Source organism: Silurus meridionalis, chromosome 22 (genome assembly GCF_014805685.1).
Source record: "Silurus meridionalis isolate SWU-2019-XX chromosome 22, ASM1480568v1, whole genome shotgun sequence".
Classification (NCBI taxonomy): domain Eukaryota; kingdom Metazoa; phylum Chordata; class Actinopteri; order Siluriformes; family Siluridae; genus Silurus; species Silurus meridionalis.
Genome location: NC_060905.1, coordinates 2,301,431 through 2,316,530, shown reverse-complemented (window position 1 = coordinate 2,316,530; position 15,100 = coordinate 2,301,431). Strand labels below are relative to the sequence as shown.

Sequence of the window (15,100 nt, the reverse complement as noted above, 5' to 3'; positions counted from 1 at the left end):
TTTCAAACCAATCGCACTTCCCTACTTGAGTGCACTTCGTAGCGAGCACGTCGACGCTGTTTAAGGGCACTATGTAGTAAACAATGTATTGATTTGGGACACTTCGGCGTCCTGCGTGCTGTGGATGGAGTTTGCCACGTTGCCGCAGATGCAGAACAACGCCACCGGGTGTGTGTGAGCGCGAGCGCGCGTGTGTGTTACAACGTGACCTGATGTCGAACGCGATTAAGAGTTTCGTTGTGGAAAAAAGTATAAATTTGTAAAAATGCTCGCGGGTGTGATCGTGGAGGAGGAATTTGAAAAGGAGCAGGAGCTCTGGTACAGCCGGAAAGAGCTCGAGCATGGTGAGATGTCCGCACTGTAACACACACACACACACACACACACACACTTCATCCTCACCCCCTGCATTCCATTTTCAACTCCTTTTTATTCAATTGTGTTCAATAACACACACATTTCGCTCCATTTCCGGTTTGATATACAGGTTACTTTTACCGCAGGGACCGGTTTTTATTTACATTTCATTTACATTCAGGGTTTATTTATTTATTTATTTTTAGTAAAAAAAAATTGTTAAACTATAAAACAGTAAAGAAAACAGACTTTATTTATTTCGATATTTTAATGAGTAAAGCCGCACACTTCCGCACTGGACAGTAAGTGAGGGCGGGGCTCTGATGCACACCCGTCAGTTCGGGGCGGAGCCATGGCGACGGTTACCTAGCAACGGCGTCTGGAGGGCGGAGCGGGAGAGTAACGATCTTAGATTAAAAGGGTCCAATCAGAGTTCATCAGAGGTCCAATTTTGTGTGTGTGTGTGTGTGTGTGTGTGTGTGTGTGTGTGTGTGTGTGTGTGTGTGGACAGATCTCCACTTGGCCGCAGAGTTGGGAAAGTCTCTGCTGGAAAGGAACCATGAGCTGGAGCAGGGCCTTCAGCAGATGTACTCCACCAATCAGGAGCAGCTGCAGGAGATCGAGGTGAGGCTTCCTTCCCGTTTCCCGTTCCTTCATACGTTCTTGCGAAGTTTATTTAGAAAGGAGACGATTCTCAGTCGATTTCCAGGCGTCGTTTCGGGTATCGACGTTCCTGTGATGTCTGGAGGACGTTTCCTCAACATCTTCCTGTTTCTGAGTTGCAGGAAACGGCGTCAACACCTGCTGAGATTTATTTCCACTACAGGAACATTTCTATGAACTCAGGAACTGTGTAACCTGACAAGCATCTGGCAGGACCTTTTCAGGTCCTTGACTTGAGGAAAGCACTTTTCTGTGGAACTGGACAGGAGCTGTTGTGGGCGGGGCTTAACATACTGAAAGTTTTTGATTGGTCAGACGGTTCAACTCTCTTACTTGTGAATTTCCAAGGATTTATGTTTAGATCATCAGGAATTCTGAAATGTGTTTCAATATCAGAGGGAATTGTTGGTTCAGGAATTCTGTCATGGTGAACTTCTGGGATTTTGTTGCTGAGTTCAAGTGTTCCTCAAAAATGGAGTTCTGGAATTTAGTTTCCAGGAGCTTTTACTTGTCATATATACGTTACAGCGCTGTAAAGTTCTTTCTTCACAGTTTAGGAAGCTTTGGTCAGAGCTCAGCCATGAGACAGCACTCTCTGGAGCAGAGAGGTTAAGGGCCTTGCTCAAGGGCCCAACAGTGGCAGCTTTGTGGTGCTGGGGCTTGAACCTTCTGCTCAGTAACTCGGAGCTTTATTCATTGATCCACCATTCAGAAATGTAGTTTCCATTGTTGTAGAGTTCAGAAACTCTGTCGTGATGGAGATCTAGAATTTAGTTTTCAGGAATTCCTTTATGGTGGAGCTCTGGAATTTGCAATGATTAATTTATGATGTAACTCTGGAATTTCTTTCCAGAATTCTTTTTCGAAATTCCTTCATTATGGAGCTGGAATTTTGTTCCCTTTGTTACCGAGTTCAGGAATGTCTTTATGATGGAACTCTGGATTTTAGTTTTTAGGGATTCCTTTAGGAGGTAGCTCTGGAATTCAGGTTTGAGGGATTTTGTTATGATTGTACTTTGGAATTTTGTTCCCTTTGCTGTTCATCATTTCTTTATAATGGAGTTCAAGGAATTTAGATTTGGAGTTCAGGAATTTCTTTATGATAAATTCCTTTATAATGTGCTTCTGGAATTATTATTTTTTTTTTTTGGAATTCCTTTATGAATTATTTATGGAATTTGGTTTTCAGACAGTGCTCAGCTTGGGTGTTGTTTCCATAGCAACAGGGACCTTATATTCCTTCTGTTATCCCTTCAAATTTGACGCCAAATCCATGTCTAGCCGTCTCTGTAGACATGAACTTTACACGTGTAAGTCGTTAGATTAATGATCTCTGAGAGCATGTAGTGGTTTTAACATTCCTCCTCGTCTGTGTAGGAGGAAGCGGCAAACAGGAAACAGGAAGTCTTAAAGACAAAAGACTTGTAGGCCAGGAATGCGGTTTCCTGCGAAATCCAGTCCAGTTGACCTTTTTGTTTTTCGTTCTGATATCATTCTTCTGGAACATTTCACCGAAACGTGAAGAATATTGTATTTGAGATCAGGATCACAGGGAAGAGTTTCTCTTGTGGAATTGTGCATCCGATTATTCATCGAAAGTCTGTGATATTTGTGATCCTATCAAAAGTACTCTGTTAGAGTAACAATAAACTTTATAATCAAATAAAAAATATCGTACAGTGGCCATGAAAACCTACACAGCTTCACTTCTCATTAAATATACCAGGATTCATGAATATGCAAATTGGAAACACCCTATATGCAAAATTACAAAGTATAAGTCTGGGCTTTTTATCGTTATTTTCTCAGTAATTTAATTAATCAATTAAAAAAAAAAATGCCGTCAGAATATAATGTTTTCATGACAACCATGATTTTGTTCTTCAATGATAAATTAAGGAAATCAATCCTCTGCTAATTTGCATATTGAGCATGATTGGTCCAAAGCAGCAGATCTGATGTAGTGTCATTACTGGACTCAGTTTTAGGAAAGGTGGAAGGTCATAGAACACAGCTCTGTGTTTATAAGTGTGTGTGTGTGTGTGTGTGTGTGTGTGTGTGTGTGTGTGTGTGTGTGTGTGTGTGTGTGTGTTTCACAGTACCTGAACAAGCAGGTGGAGTTGCTGAGGCAGATGAACGATCAGCACACTAAAATGTACGAGCAGCTGGACGTGGCGGCGCGAGACCTGGAGACGAAAAACCACCAGCTGGTGCAGGAAAACCGCACGGCCCAAGGAAAGATCCAGAGGTGAGGGGGATCAAGAGATTCACATCTGTGCGTTTATATCACAACGTATTGTTTTTTAACAGATTTGCAGCAGGAGAAAAGGATTTTTATCTATATAATTATCAGATGTTGTTCTGTACTTTTATTATTTAGAACGTTGGCAATAATATGTGACCAGTGTTTGATATGTAGATCGATTTCTCTTCGCTAAACCGTTTCTCGAGCGCGTTCTCTCAGCACCGCTGCTGCTATGTGAATACACAGAATACAGATTAACATGGCAGAGGTAGAGCTGTAACCTCCTGCAGACACAACAGAAAATCTTATAATCTTATAATCTTTATCTTGCACTACAAAGGCGTTTGTGTTCAAGGGGCCATGTGTTAGAAGTAGTATTTGAGTAAATTGATGATTTGCTTTCTGAAGCGAAAGTGCAATGCATCAATCAAGAATACAAAATCTATGTTTTATATAAATTGATATTTTATATAAATATCCTGATTGGACTTTACTCAAAGAACCCAACTTAAACTCGCACAACATTTCATAATGATCTCATTATACCAACAGTGAAACTGGTGGTGGTAGTGCAATGGTCTGGGGATGCTCTGTAATCTTCAGGACCTGGAACAATTCGCTTTAATTTGATGGAACCATAAATTATTTGCTCTACCAGAAAATCCTGAAGGAGAATCCTGTCTGGACATCAGTTCATGACCTCCAGCTCAAGTTATGCAGCAGGACATTAATCTGAATGACACCAGCAAGTCCAACTCTGATTGGCTCAAAAAAAGAAAATGAAGGTTTTAGAGTGGACTAGTCAAAAGTCCAAATTAACCCTAGATGCTGTGATGTGACCTTAAACAGGCCTGATAACCATCTGAGGCTTAATTGAAACAATTCTGCAGAAAAAAGAGCGGGTCAGAATTCTTTCACAGTTATCGCAAAAACCTCGATTGCAGTCATTGTCATTAAGGGTGGTGCAACCAGTTATTCAGGGTTAGGGGGCAATTACTTTTGCACACAAAGCCAGGCAGGTTTGGAGAGTTTTTTTTCTCCTCGAACAATGAAATCATTATTTAAATAAATGAATAAAAAAATCGGGAAACGGGGCGAATACTTTTACACAGCACTGTACACCATAAGCGTATCTCACTATTGTCTCACCCATCGTCTCACCGCTCTCTCCGTTTCCCAGCCTGACCGAGACCATCGACTCGCTTCAGTCTCACACGGAGAGCCTGCAGAAGCAGGTGGAGGAGCTGAAGGCGTCGCAGTCGGAGCGCTCGAGGAGAGAACGTGAAGCCGAGACCCGGCGAGGCCTGACTGCTCAGAGCGTCTCCTGCCTCTACGACCTGCACCGAGACACGTGAGTCTGCACACAGTTTCACACTGGCATGGAGGAGGGAAACCTGTCTAGTTTTACCTCTCTCTTCTCGTCTGACCCGGTTCTCACGTTCTGCTGAAATGATAAAGCGAGGGAGATGAAAGAACGATGGGAGAACTTACATTTCTGTAACTGATCTTCATGGAGTCGGCTTTGTGCACTGAGGGGAAAAATGAATGCCATGACATCCTATACAATTGTGTGGAGGAACTTTGTGCTGAGAGTTTGGAGGAGAACCACATATGGTTGGAGTAGATACTTTTGAAGATGGAGAAGATACTTTTGGCCACACAGCGTGTGTGTGAGAAACATTCCTGAGGTTTCACGCAGAAGTGCAGAGAGCTCTTGCGACATTCCGAGCTGATCTAACACCATGATCTCCTCTGACGTCCCCCATGCAATCTACTGAATTGTCTTGTTATCTCTTCCTACTAGTGCGTTTCTGGTTCCAATGTTCTTCTGTAGAAAGATTCCAGAGGAGATTGACAAGAGCCGCATCTCCTTCAGAGGAATTTTGGGCAAGACAAGGCAGGTTTCTTTTAAAAGACACATCAACATGGAGCTTTGTCAATCTAGGAACTGAAGTTCACATGATTTCTCCCAACAACATTTGTCTTAACGTCATGATTCTTTTTTTCTAGAGAATGTCTAGTATCTTGTATACCCTCCACTGAACCACTTCACAGACCGTTTACAGAACCTTCCACGAAACCCTCTGCTTAGTCCTCCATTAAACCCTTTCACAGAACCCTACAGAAACCCCTCTGCAGAACCCTCCACAGAACCCTACAGAAACCCCTCTACTGAACCCTACAGAAACCCCTCTACTGAACCCTCCACAGAACCCTACAGAAACCCCTCTACTGAACCCTCCACAGAACCCTACAGAAACCCCTCTGCTGAACCCTCCACAGAACCCTATAGAAACCCCTCTGCAGAACCCTCTACAGAACCCTACAGAAACCCCTCTACTGAACCTTCCACAGAACCCTACAGAAACACCTCTACTGAACCCTACAGAAACCCCTCTACTGAACCCTCCACAGAACCCTACAGAAACCCCTCTACTGAACCCTACAGAAACCCCTCTACTGAACCCTCCACAGAACCCTACAGAAACCCCTCTACTGAACCCTCCACAGAACCCTACAGAAACCCCTCTACTGAACCCTACAGAAACCCCTCTACTGAACCTTCCACAGAACCCTACAGAAACCCCTCTACTGAACCTTCCACAGAACCCTACAGAAACCCCTCTACTGAACCCTACAGAAACCCCTCTACTGAACCCTCCACAGAACCCTATAGAAACCCCTCTACTGAACCCTACAGAAACCCCTCTACTGAACCCTCCACAGAACCCTACAGAAACACCTCTACTGAACCCTACAGAAACCCCTCTACTGAACCCTCCACAGAACCCTACAGAATCCTCAATCATCCAACTGATATTTTTTTCAGTTTTTGTGTCTTATCCTGTTTGTCTGTGCCTGTCTCTCTCTCTGTCTGTCTGTCGGTCTATGTTTGTCTATAAGTCTTTTTCCATTTATGTGTCCTCTGTATCTTTCTATTTCTCTCTCTGTCTCTCTCACTCTCTGTCTGTCTGTCTATCAGTGTGTCTATCTACATCTGTCTCTGTGTATCTTTCTGTCTGTTTCTGTCTGTCTATCTTTGAATCTGTCTGTGTATGTCTATCAGTTTATTTCTCTGTCTATCCGTGTCTATACTCTTGTCTGTCTCTGTATATGTATCTTTATATCTATCTAGCTGTCTGTCTGCCCCCTCTCTTTTTTAGTCTATCTGATTGTCTGTCTTTGCCTATCTGTTTGTATGTGTATCTATCTTTCTATCTCTCTCTCTCTTTCTGTCTCTCTCTTCTTTTCTGTCTATTGGTCTGTCTGTCTGTCTGTCTGTCTGTCGGTCTGTCTATCTATCTATCTATCTTTAAAAATGCAGTACAGAAAATTGTAAATTGTAAATTGAAAGTAATTCTCTCTCTCTCTCTGTGTGTGTGTGTGTGTGTGTGTGTGTGTGTGTGTGTGTGTGTGTGTAGACGTCTGCGTGATGATCGCTCGTGGTTGGTTCTGGACATGGGCCTGGTGGAGGAGGAGAGATCTTCTCTGCACAGCGCCTTGCGTAGCCTTCACTCCCAGCTGAGCAGCGAGCGCGAGCGGCGCGAGGCGGCCGAGAAGGTCACGGCAGTGACCGAGCACGAGAACCGGGCACTGGAGGAACAGCTGGCACAGCTGGAGAAGGCGCGACGGCACCAAGCTGAACTGGAGGCGGAGGTGGAGGAGCTGCGAGAACTGTGGCGCTCTGAACCCTCTGCCGTCAGACCCACGGACTCGCTGGTGGCCGACGACGTGTTCTTCCTCTCTGAAGAGAAGGGGGTGGAGTCGGGGGCGGAGTCTGAGGCAGAAGAGGAAGGGGCGGAGCAGGACGCAAGACGCAACCACGAGCTGACCTGCATTCGGCGCTCTGAGGCGGTGAGGAGGCGCGGCATCTCCCTGCTGAACGAGGTGGATGCGCAGTACGGCGTCCTGAAGACCAAATACGACGAGCTGCTGCTGCGCTGCCAACGTGGAGACCATGCCTCCAGCCACAAATCCGTCCAGACGCCCGCCGTCGCCTCCATCAAACATCAGCCCGCCTCCTTCATCGATGACACGTACCAGCCCGAGTACCGGGCGCTCTTCCAGGAGATCTTCACGTGTATCCAAAAGACCAAAGAGGACCTGAGTGAGAACAGGAACAAACAGTGACCCCGCCCCCCCAGGGGTTTTCTTTGTTGGTTTGAGCAGGCAGTATTCTCATCAGGCTCCACCCATTTTACACCACTTTCTTTCTTTGTTGTTTTTATTTTTATTTTTGCATATAAATGGTTTAGGTGATACCAAGACGCACTGCATTGTGGGATACCAGTGCACATATTTAAGATTCCACACTCGTCACGTGATTTTTGCAGGGGTTTTTTTCCACGCAGTTACTTCGTTCCTTTTTTTATATTTCATTTCCACTTTATTTATTTATTTATGTATTTATTTGAACAGGGTTTTGACACGTCGTTATGTTCACGCGTGCAGTGTAGTGTCTTCTACCCATATACACGTGACCGAGTGTCGCTCATTCGTGTGATGTTGGTTTACACCGCCCCCTGGTGGCATTACGGTTGTCTGTTCTGCACACCGTTTCCCATCAAAGAAAACTCACACGTGAGATGTTGAGCTTTATGGGGATTTTTTTTTTACACGTGACTGATTCAGATACTTTTGTGGAACCTTCGGTTTTTGTTGACGTATCGCTCCGGCCTCTGATTTATGGTGCTCTGTGACTGATATGGAGTACAGCCATCACCACACACACACACACACACACACACACACACACACACACACGTGTGACATTCATGATGCTCCGCTGCTCTGCACTTTATTCTCTTTCATGTATTTCAGGTTTTTTTTTGTTTTTTTAAACATATTTATTGTTTTTTTTTTTTTCTATGTGTGAATGTAAATATGAGCTTTATTTTTTTTAATTTATTTGGATTTGTTTTGTTCAGTCACTGTGTATTTTTATTTTTTTGGGAAACACTGAGTTGGACGTTTTTCTTCACGTGTTTATAGGAAAGGGCTGAAGCTGAAGGCAGTTGAATGAAATACTGAAATGAAAAAATCGGGAAACTCATTTGTTCTTTTTCTAAATGAGGTCTAGACGTGTTGATGCTGTCTGATGTTGGATTGCTCCGTTTTGCACCGGAGCCGTGATGCATTCAGCGACTCCTGTGGTCTTTTCTCAGCCACGCCATAATAAGGAGACGCTGGAGTATATTTTGTATGACATACACTATACAGCCGAAAGTTTGTGGACACCTGACTATAAGATTGACCATAAGGTTACATTCATCTTGTTTAGTAGGCTTGGAGCTCTAGAGCAGGAGATCTTCTTGGAGCTGTGCACTTTGGGTCATGCTGGAACAGGTTTGGGTCTCCAAGTTCTCCCAAGTTAATGAAAGATTTTAATGCTAGAAGAACCACAAGCAGATGGGAAAGTCGGGTGTCCCAATACTTTCGGCTTATCTAGTGTGGATTTGACCCGTCCTCGTTAAAAGGTCAATCAGGAAGGTCACTGTAAGATGTTCGAGCGAGTTGTAGTTCGATCCGGAATTAACTTGTCTTTTATCATTTTCCACGTCTGGACATTTTCACACCGTGATACCAGAGGATTCTGGAGGGAAAAAAAGAGCGAGCATGAAAGGAAAGAAGGAGCATTTGCAGGATTTTTGGAGGGTTCTGAGATGATCGAGGAGATGGATGAAGGGTGGAAACGTTCGAACACGTAATGGTCAATGATGATGTGATTTGCGTGAAGGTTGAAGATGGAAAGGTGGTGATTGTATGTGTTAATGATGGAAACCAGGTGGAAAATGTTTTTTTTTTTTTGGTCGATTTTTAAGTTCAATTTGAGATGGCGGGACCTTTTTTTTTTTATTACTACTATTTATTTATATTATTTAGTTTTGTACTAATTTTTTTTTTTTTTTACAAATTTTTACCCGAACAGGGCCACCAATAATTACTAACAAGAAAAAAACGAGTATGCCTGTTTAAGTATAAGAGCTGATATTTAAATTTTTTCCATCTTTTTCTCCTTCTCCAAGTGTACAACAAGCCCCGCCCCCTCATTTTCGGTTGGCTGCCAAGGCCAAGGATTGTGAGGTCAAAAGTTAATTTTTTTCCCCGTTGTTGTTTGTCGTATTTCCATTCGGTTGCATTTCCCAAAGCTACTGTTATTCGAAAAATTGTAACCAAGAGTTTTATCGCCATAGCAACGCACGTAAGTATTAATTTGTCGGCAGGCGTGATTGGTGTGATCGTAACGTTTTTGTCTGGGAAAAATATAAATAGATGGGAATAAATGTAACGCTTCATCTATTAAAAAAAAAAAATAGATTTCAATATATGTTATGCAGCCAAAAGTTTGTGGACACCCGAACTTAAGATCGCTAAGTGCTTCTTTCTGAACCTTTTGTTCCACATTTAGTCCCAATTTTGACTTATTATAAGATCGATTCTTCTGGGAAGATGTTCCACTGGATTTTGTGGAGATTCGTCCAGCCACATGGTTGTTAGTAAAGGCAGCTACTGATGTATATTTATATTTAAAGCACAACCACAGCAAAATCTTTCATTAATCTTCAATGTTTCAATCTAATTGGCACCGAAGCAAGACGCCGACCGAAATCCAATAGTTTTCTGAGGTAAAACATGGCGAATTTTATATTCCTACTTCTCAATCTCACATTTAATGAGATCATTGTAAATCACTCTGGATTAAGGAATCTAAAATTTGGATTGGATTAGACAGCAATTTCTCATCAGCTTTAGACTGTGGTTTGTGCTACGCAAAAAAAAAAATCCGATTAGCTAGCTAGTCAGGTACTGATGTAGGTGAGGTGAGGGGGTTGGAGCTCTTAGCGGGAGATCTTTTACTCCAACCCATGGAAAGCATATCTTCATGGAGCTGGCTTTGAGCACAATCCTGAATGGAAATGTTGTGCCAGAGATATTTGGGGAAAGTCGGGTGTCCCAATACTTCGGTTTAGGCTTCGTTTATTTGTAATAAAATGCGAATTGTTCACAGTATAATATACAGTAGTATTAGTGTATATAATAACGTCAAATGACCTACTAGAGATCCGTTTATTTAACAAGTCGTCGACGGAAGTCAGCCTGTAGTAGATAGACATAAAAAAAAATTCCGCATGCCGCACCAGGAGCGTCCCGATTGGTCGGCTGACTCGTTCGCATATTCGTATTAGCGAGGAAGATGTTATAATACAGATGAATTTATTAATCGATGATTATTCCTACGTGAGGAATGTTTGTGTGTGGAGATCAGCATCTTCGGTTTGTTCGGCCGTTGTTAAAGGCGCTGAAATAGTGATTATTTTATTTCCCATGCTAACACTTTAAAGGGAAAAATTTATTATATAGTAGCTTTGTGCTTTTGGGCCAGATGCTAACTTTCTTTAGCTTCAGTACAAAATACTTCATTCAAAATAAACACACATTCTTGATCATTTCATTTGATTTCCTCACCCAGCTGTATTTCAGATGTTAAAATTTTTATCACCGTTGTCGATGAAACGCTTATAAATGCTAATGTGCATTACTTGTAACATGGTGCTGAACTTTGTAGCTAAACGCCATTCAAATGCCTTTTTTCCTCTGTAAAGAGTTAAAGCACGAGGGGAATCGTATCAGGGCTTTAGCCGATCAAATAAAGATCAAATGCAATTCAATGAGTCTGACGAGTCTTTATTTTGTCGACGGAAAACGTCCACATGGATAAAAAAAAATAATTTAAGCTCCGCATATATGTAAATATACACACACATACTTCTTCTTCTTCTTTCGGCTGCTCCCAATAGGGGTCGCCACAGCGGATCATCCGTCTCCATACCACCCTGTCCTCTACATCTGCCTCTTTCACACCAACTACCTGCATGTCTTCCCTCACCACATCCATGAACCTCCTCCTTGGCCTTCCTCTTTTCCTCCTACCTGGTGGCTCCATCTTCAGCATTCTTCTACCAATATAATTCATGTCCCTTCTCTGCACATGTCCAAACCATCTCAATCTCGCCTCCCTCACCTTGTCACCAAAACATGCTACATGTGCTGTCCCTCTAATAAACTCATTTCTAATCTTGTCCATCCTCGTCACTCCCAACGAAAACCTTAACATCTTCAGCTCTGCTACCTCCAGCTCTGCCTCCTGACTTTTACTCAATGCCACTGTCTCTAATCCATACAACATCGCAGGTCTCACCACAGTCCTATAAACTTTCCTTTCATTCTTGCAGATACCCTACTATCACAAATCACTCCTGTCACTCTTCTCCACCCACTCCACCCTGCCTGCACTCTTTTCTTTACTTCTAACACACTCTCCATTACTTTGCACTGTTGACCCCAGGTACCTGAACTCCTCCACCTTCTCCACCTCTTCTCCTGCAACCGCATCACCCACTGCCCTCCCTCTCATTCACACACATGTACTCTGTCTTACTCCTACTGACTTTCATTCCCCTTCTCTCCAGCGCATATCTCCACCTCTCCAGGCTCTTCTCAACCTGCTCTACTCTCACCACAAATCACAATATCATCTGCAAACATCATAGTCCAGGGAGACTCCTGTCTGACCTCGTCCGTCAACCTGTCCATCACCACTGCAAACAGGAAAGGGCTCAGGGCCGATCCTTGATGCAGTCCAACCTTCACCCTGAACCAGTCTTCACTTCACTGCCGTCACACTGTCCTCATACATGTCCTGCACCACCCTCACATACTTCTCTGACACACCTGACTTCCTCATACAATACCACAACTCCTCTCTTGGCACTCTGTCATACGCTTTCTAAATCCACAAATACACAATGCAATTCCTTCTGTCCTTCTCTATACTTCTCCATCAACATCCTCAAAGTAAATAAGGCATCTGTGGTGCTCTTCCTCGGCATGAAACCATACTGTTGCTCACAGATGGTCACCTCTTCTCTCAGCCTGGCTTCCACTACTCTTTCCCATAACTTCATGGTGTGACTGATCAACTTAATTCCCCTGTAGTTACTGCAGGTCTGCACATCTCCCTTATGCTTAAAGATCGGTACCAGCACACTCCTTCTCCATTCCTCAGGCATCCTCTCCCCTTCCAGAATCCTGTTAAACAATCTGGTTAAAAACTCCACTGCCATCTCCCCTAAACATCTCCACGCTTCTACCGGTATGTCATCTGGTCCAACCGACTTACCATTCTTCATCCTCTTAATCGCTGCTCTCACTTCCTCCTTACTAATCCTATCTACATCCTGCTTCACCAACTCCACATCCTCCAACCTTCTCTCTCTGTGATTTCTTCTCATTCATCAGCAGCCTTTTCCTTGGCTTTCGCCACATCCCTTTTTACCTGCTGCCGCATCTCCTTGTACTCCTGCCTACTTTTCTCATCACTCTGTCGATCCCACTTCTGTTTTGCCAACCTCTTTCCCTAATGCTCTCCTGCACTTCCTCATTCCACCACCACGTCTCCTTGTCTTGCTTTCTATTTCCAGATGTCACACCAAGTACTTTTCTAGCTGCCTCCCTCATCACTCCTGCAGTAGTTGCCCAATCATCCGCACCTCTTCACCACCACCAAGCCCCTGTCTGACCTCTTCCCTGAACCTCACACTACACTCTTCCTCCTTCAGTTTCCACCATCTTATTCTTCTTTCAATCCTTACTTTCCTCCTCTTCTTCTTCGCCTCCAAAACCATCCTACAGACCACCATCCGATGCTGTCTAGCTACACTGTCCCCGCCAACACCTTACAGTCTCCAATCTCCTTCAGGTTGCATCTCCTGCATAGCACATAGTCCACCTGTGTGCACCTTCCTCCACTCTTATACGCCACCCTATGATCCTCCTTCTTCTTAAAATACGTGTTCACCACTGCCATTTCCATCCTTTTAGCAAAATCTACCACCATCTGCCCTTCCACATTCCTCTCCTTAAAACCATACCTACCCATCACCTCCTCATCACCTCTGTTCCTTCACCTACATGCCCATTAAAGTCTGCCCCAATCACCAATCGTTCTTTCCTAGGTACACCATCTACCACTTCATCTAATTCACTCCAGAATCTTTCCTTTTCCTCCATCTCACAGCCAACTTGTGGAGCATAGGCACTGATGACATTTATCATCATCCTTCAACTTCCACCTTCACGATCATCACCCTATCAGAAACTCTCTTCACCTCTACTACACTCTTACTGTACTCTTCCTTCAGAATCACCCCTACACCATTTCTCTTCCCATCCACACCATGATAAAACAGTTTAAACCCACCTCCAATGTTCCTGGCCTTACTCCCTTTCCACTTGGTCTCCTAAACACACAGCATATCTACCTTTCTCCTCTCCATCATATCAGCTATCTCTCCCTTTACCCGTCATAGTACCAACATTTAAAGTACCAACCCGAACCTCTACTCTCCTACACTGCTCCTTTTCCTGCCGTCTCTGTAGACGTCTTCCTCCTCTCCTTCTCCTTCTTCGGCCAACAGTAGCCCAATTTCCACCAGTACCCTGTCGGCTAACGATACCTGTGGCGGTCGTTGTTAACCCGGGCCTCGACCGATCCGGTATGAAATTCTCATTTGTGATCCGCATATTTGATTTGGCACATGTTTTACGCTGGATGCCCTTCCTAACGCAACCCTCCCCATTTACCCGGGCTTGGGACCGGCACTAAGAGTGCACTGGCTTGTGCCCCCCTAATGGCTGGGTTAAATATACACATACATACAGCGGGGAAAATAATTATTTGACACATCAGCATTTTTATCAGTAAGGGATTTCTAAGTGGGCTATTGACACCAAATTTCCACCAAATGTAGCCATTAAGCCATATATTGAATTCATACAAAGAAATCAGAACATTTACGTATACAAGTTGAGTCATAATAAATAAAGTGAAATGACACAGGGAGTAAGTATTGAACACACTTTATTTAATACTTTGTAAAAAAGCCTTTGTTGGTGATTACAGCTTCTAGACGCCTCTTGTATGGAGAGACCAGACATCTGCATTGCTCAGGAGTGATATCAAATATGTGATGTCAAATACTTATTTTCCCCGCTGTGTGTGTGTGTGTGTGTGTGTGTGTGTGTGTGTGTGTGTGTGTGTATATATATATATATATATATATATATATATATATATATATATATATATATATATATATATATATATGATTAAATAAGGTTTGTGGACACCTGACTAAACAATTGCTATGTGCTTCTTTTTGAACATCCCATTCCACATCGAGTCTCCATGGGTTCATATTACGAGCTCCACTCTTCTGGGAAGATGTTCCACTATATTTTGTGGCGATCTTGTGTGAGATTCATTCAGCCACAAAGATGTATGTATGTGTGTATGTATGTAAAGTCACCTACTACAGGATGCAGGTGAGAACCATTGTTGTTCAATGGGGTTGAAGCTCCATAGCACATATTCCATTCCAACCCATGGGAAGCAGATCTTTATTGAACTCTCTTTGTGTCATGCTGGAACTGGTTTATATCTCCCAAGTGAAATTTTCACATCCAAAAGTTTCCCAGTGTTTGCTCCACTCTTCAGGGAAGATGTTCCACAACATTTTGTGTGAGATTCATTCAGGCACAAGGGTGTGGTTAATGTCAGGTTTCCACTCTATTAAAGTGGAAGGTGGTGGTTGTTTAGAAGATTAAAAAAACATTCATTAAAACTACAGACCAAACAACATAATAAAGGAGGCGCTAGAGGGCCGAGTGTTCGCTGGAGATGGAGACCATAACGTTGCTACCTAAGCCAGGAAAAGATCAACAAAAATGTGGTTCTTCTAGACGTCTCTGTTTTCTGAATTCTCTCTAAAGTTA

General features: G+C 43.3%; 1 protein-coding gene across 2 annotated transcripts; it reads left to right on the top strand.

Annotated features, from left to right (window-relative positions):
* The first annotated feature begins 21 nt into the window (after positions 1–21).
* Positions 22–10,935, top strand: cdr2a (cerebellar degeneration-related protein 2a). 2 transcript variants are annotated; one of them, XM_046834505.1, is made up of 6 exons: positions 22–344; positions 869–981; positions 3,120–3,268; positions 4,446–4,616; positions 5,070–5,162; positions 6,688–10,935. In XM_046834505.1, exons 1-6 carry the CDS (start codon positions 266–268, stop codon positions 7,394–7,396), a joined length of 1,314 nt encoding a protein of 437 aa, XP_046690461.1. In that variant the 5' UTR covers positions 22–265; the 3' UTR covers positions 7,397–10,935. The 2 variants fall into 2 exon arrangements, with proteins under 2 accessions (XP_046690461.1, XP_046690462.1); XM_046834506.1 differs by lacking the exon at positions 5,070–5,162.
* Positions 10,936–15,100: the final 4,165 nt, after the last annotated feature.

Coding starts and splice junctions, on each gene's coding strand:
- cdr2a (XM_046834505.1), top strand. CDS start 266: ATGCTCGCGGGTGTGATCGTGGAGGAGGAATTTGAAAAGGAGCAGGAG. Junction 982..3,119: donor AGCAGCTGCAGGAGATCGAG/GTGAGGCTTCCT, acceptor TGTGTTTCACAG/TACCTGAACAAGCAGGTGGA. Junction 4,617..5,069: donor TACGACCTGCACCGAGACAC/GTGAGTCTGCAC, acceptor TCTTCCTACTAG/TGCGTTTCTGGTTCCAATGT.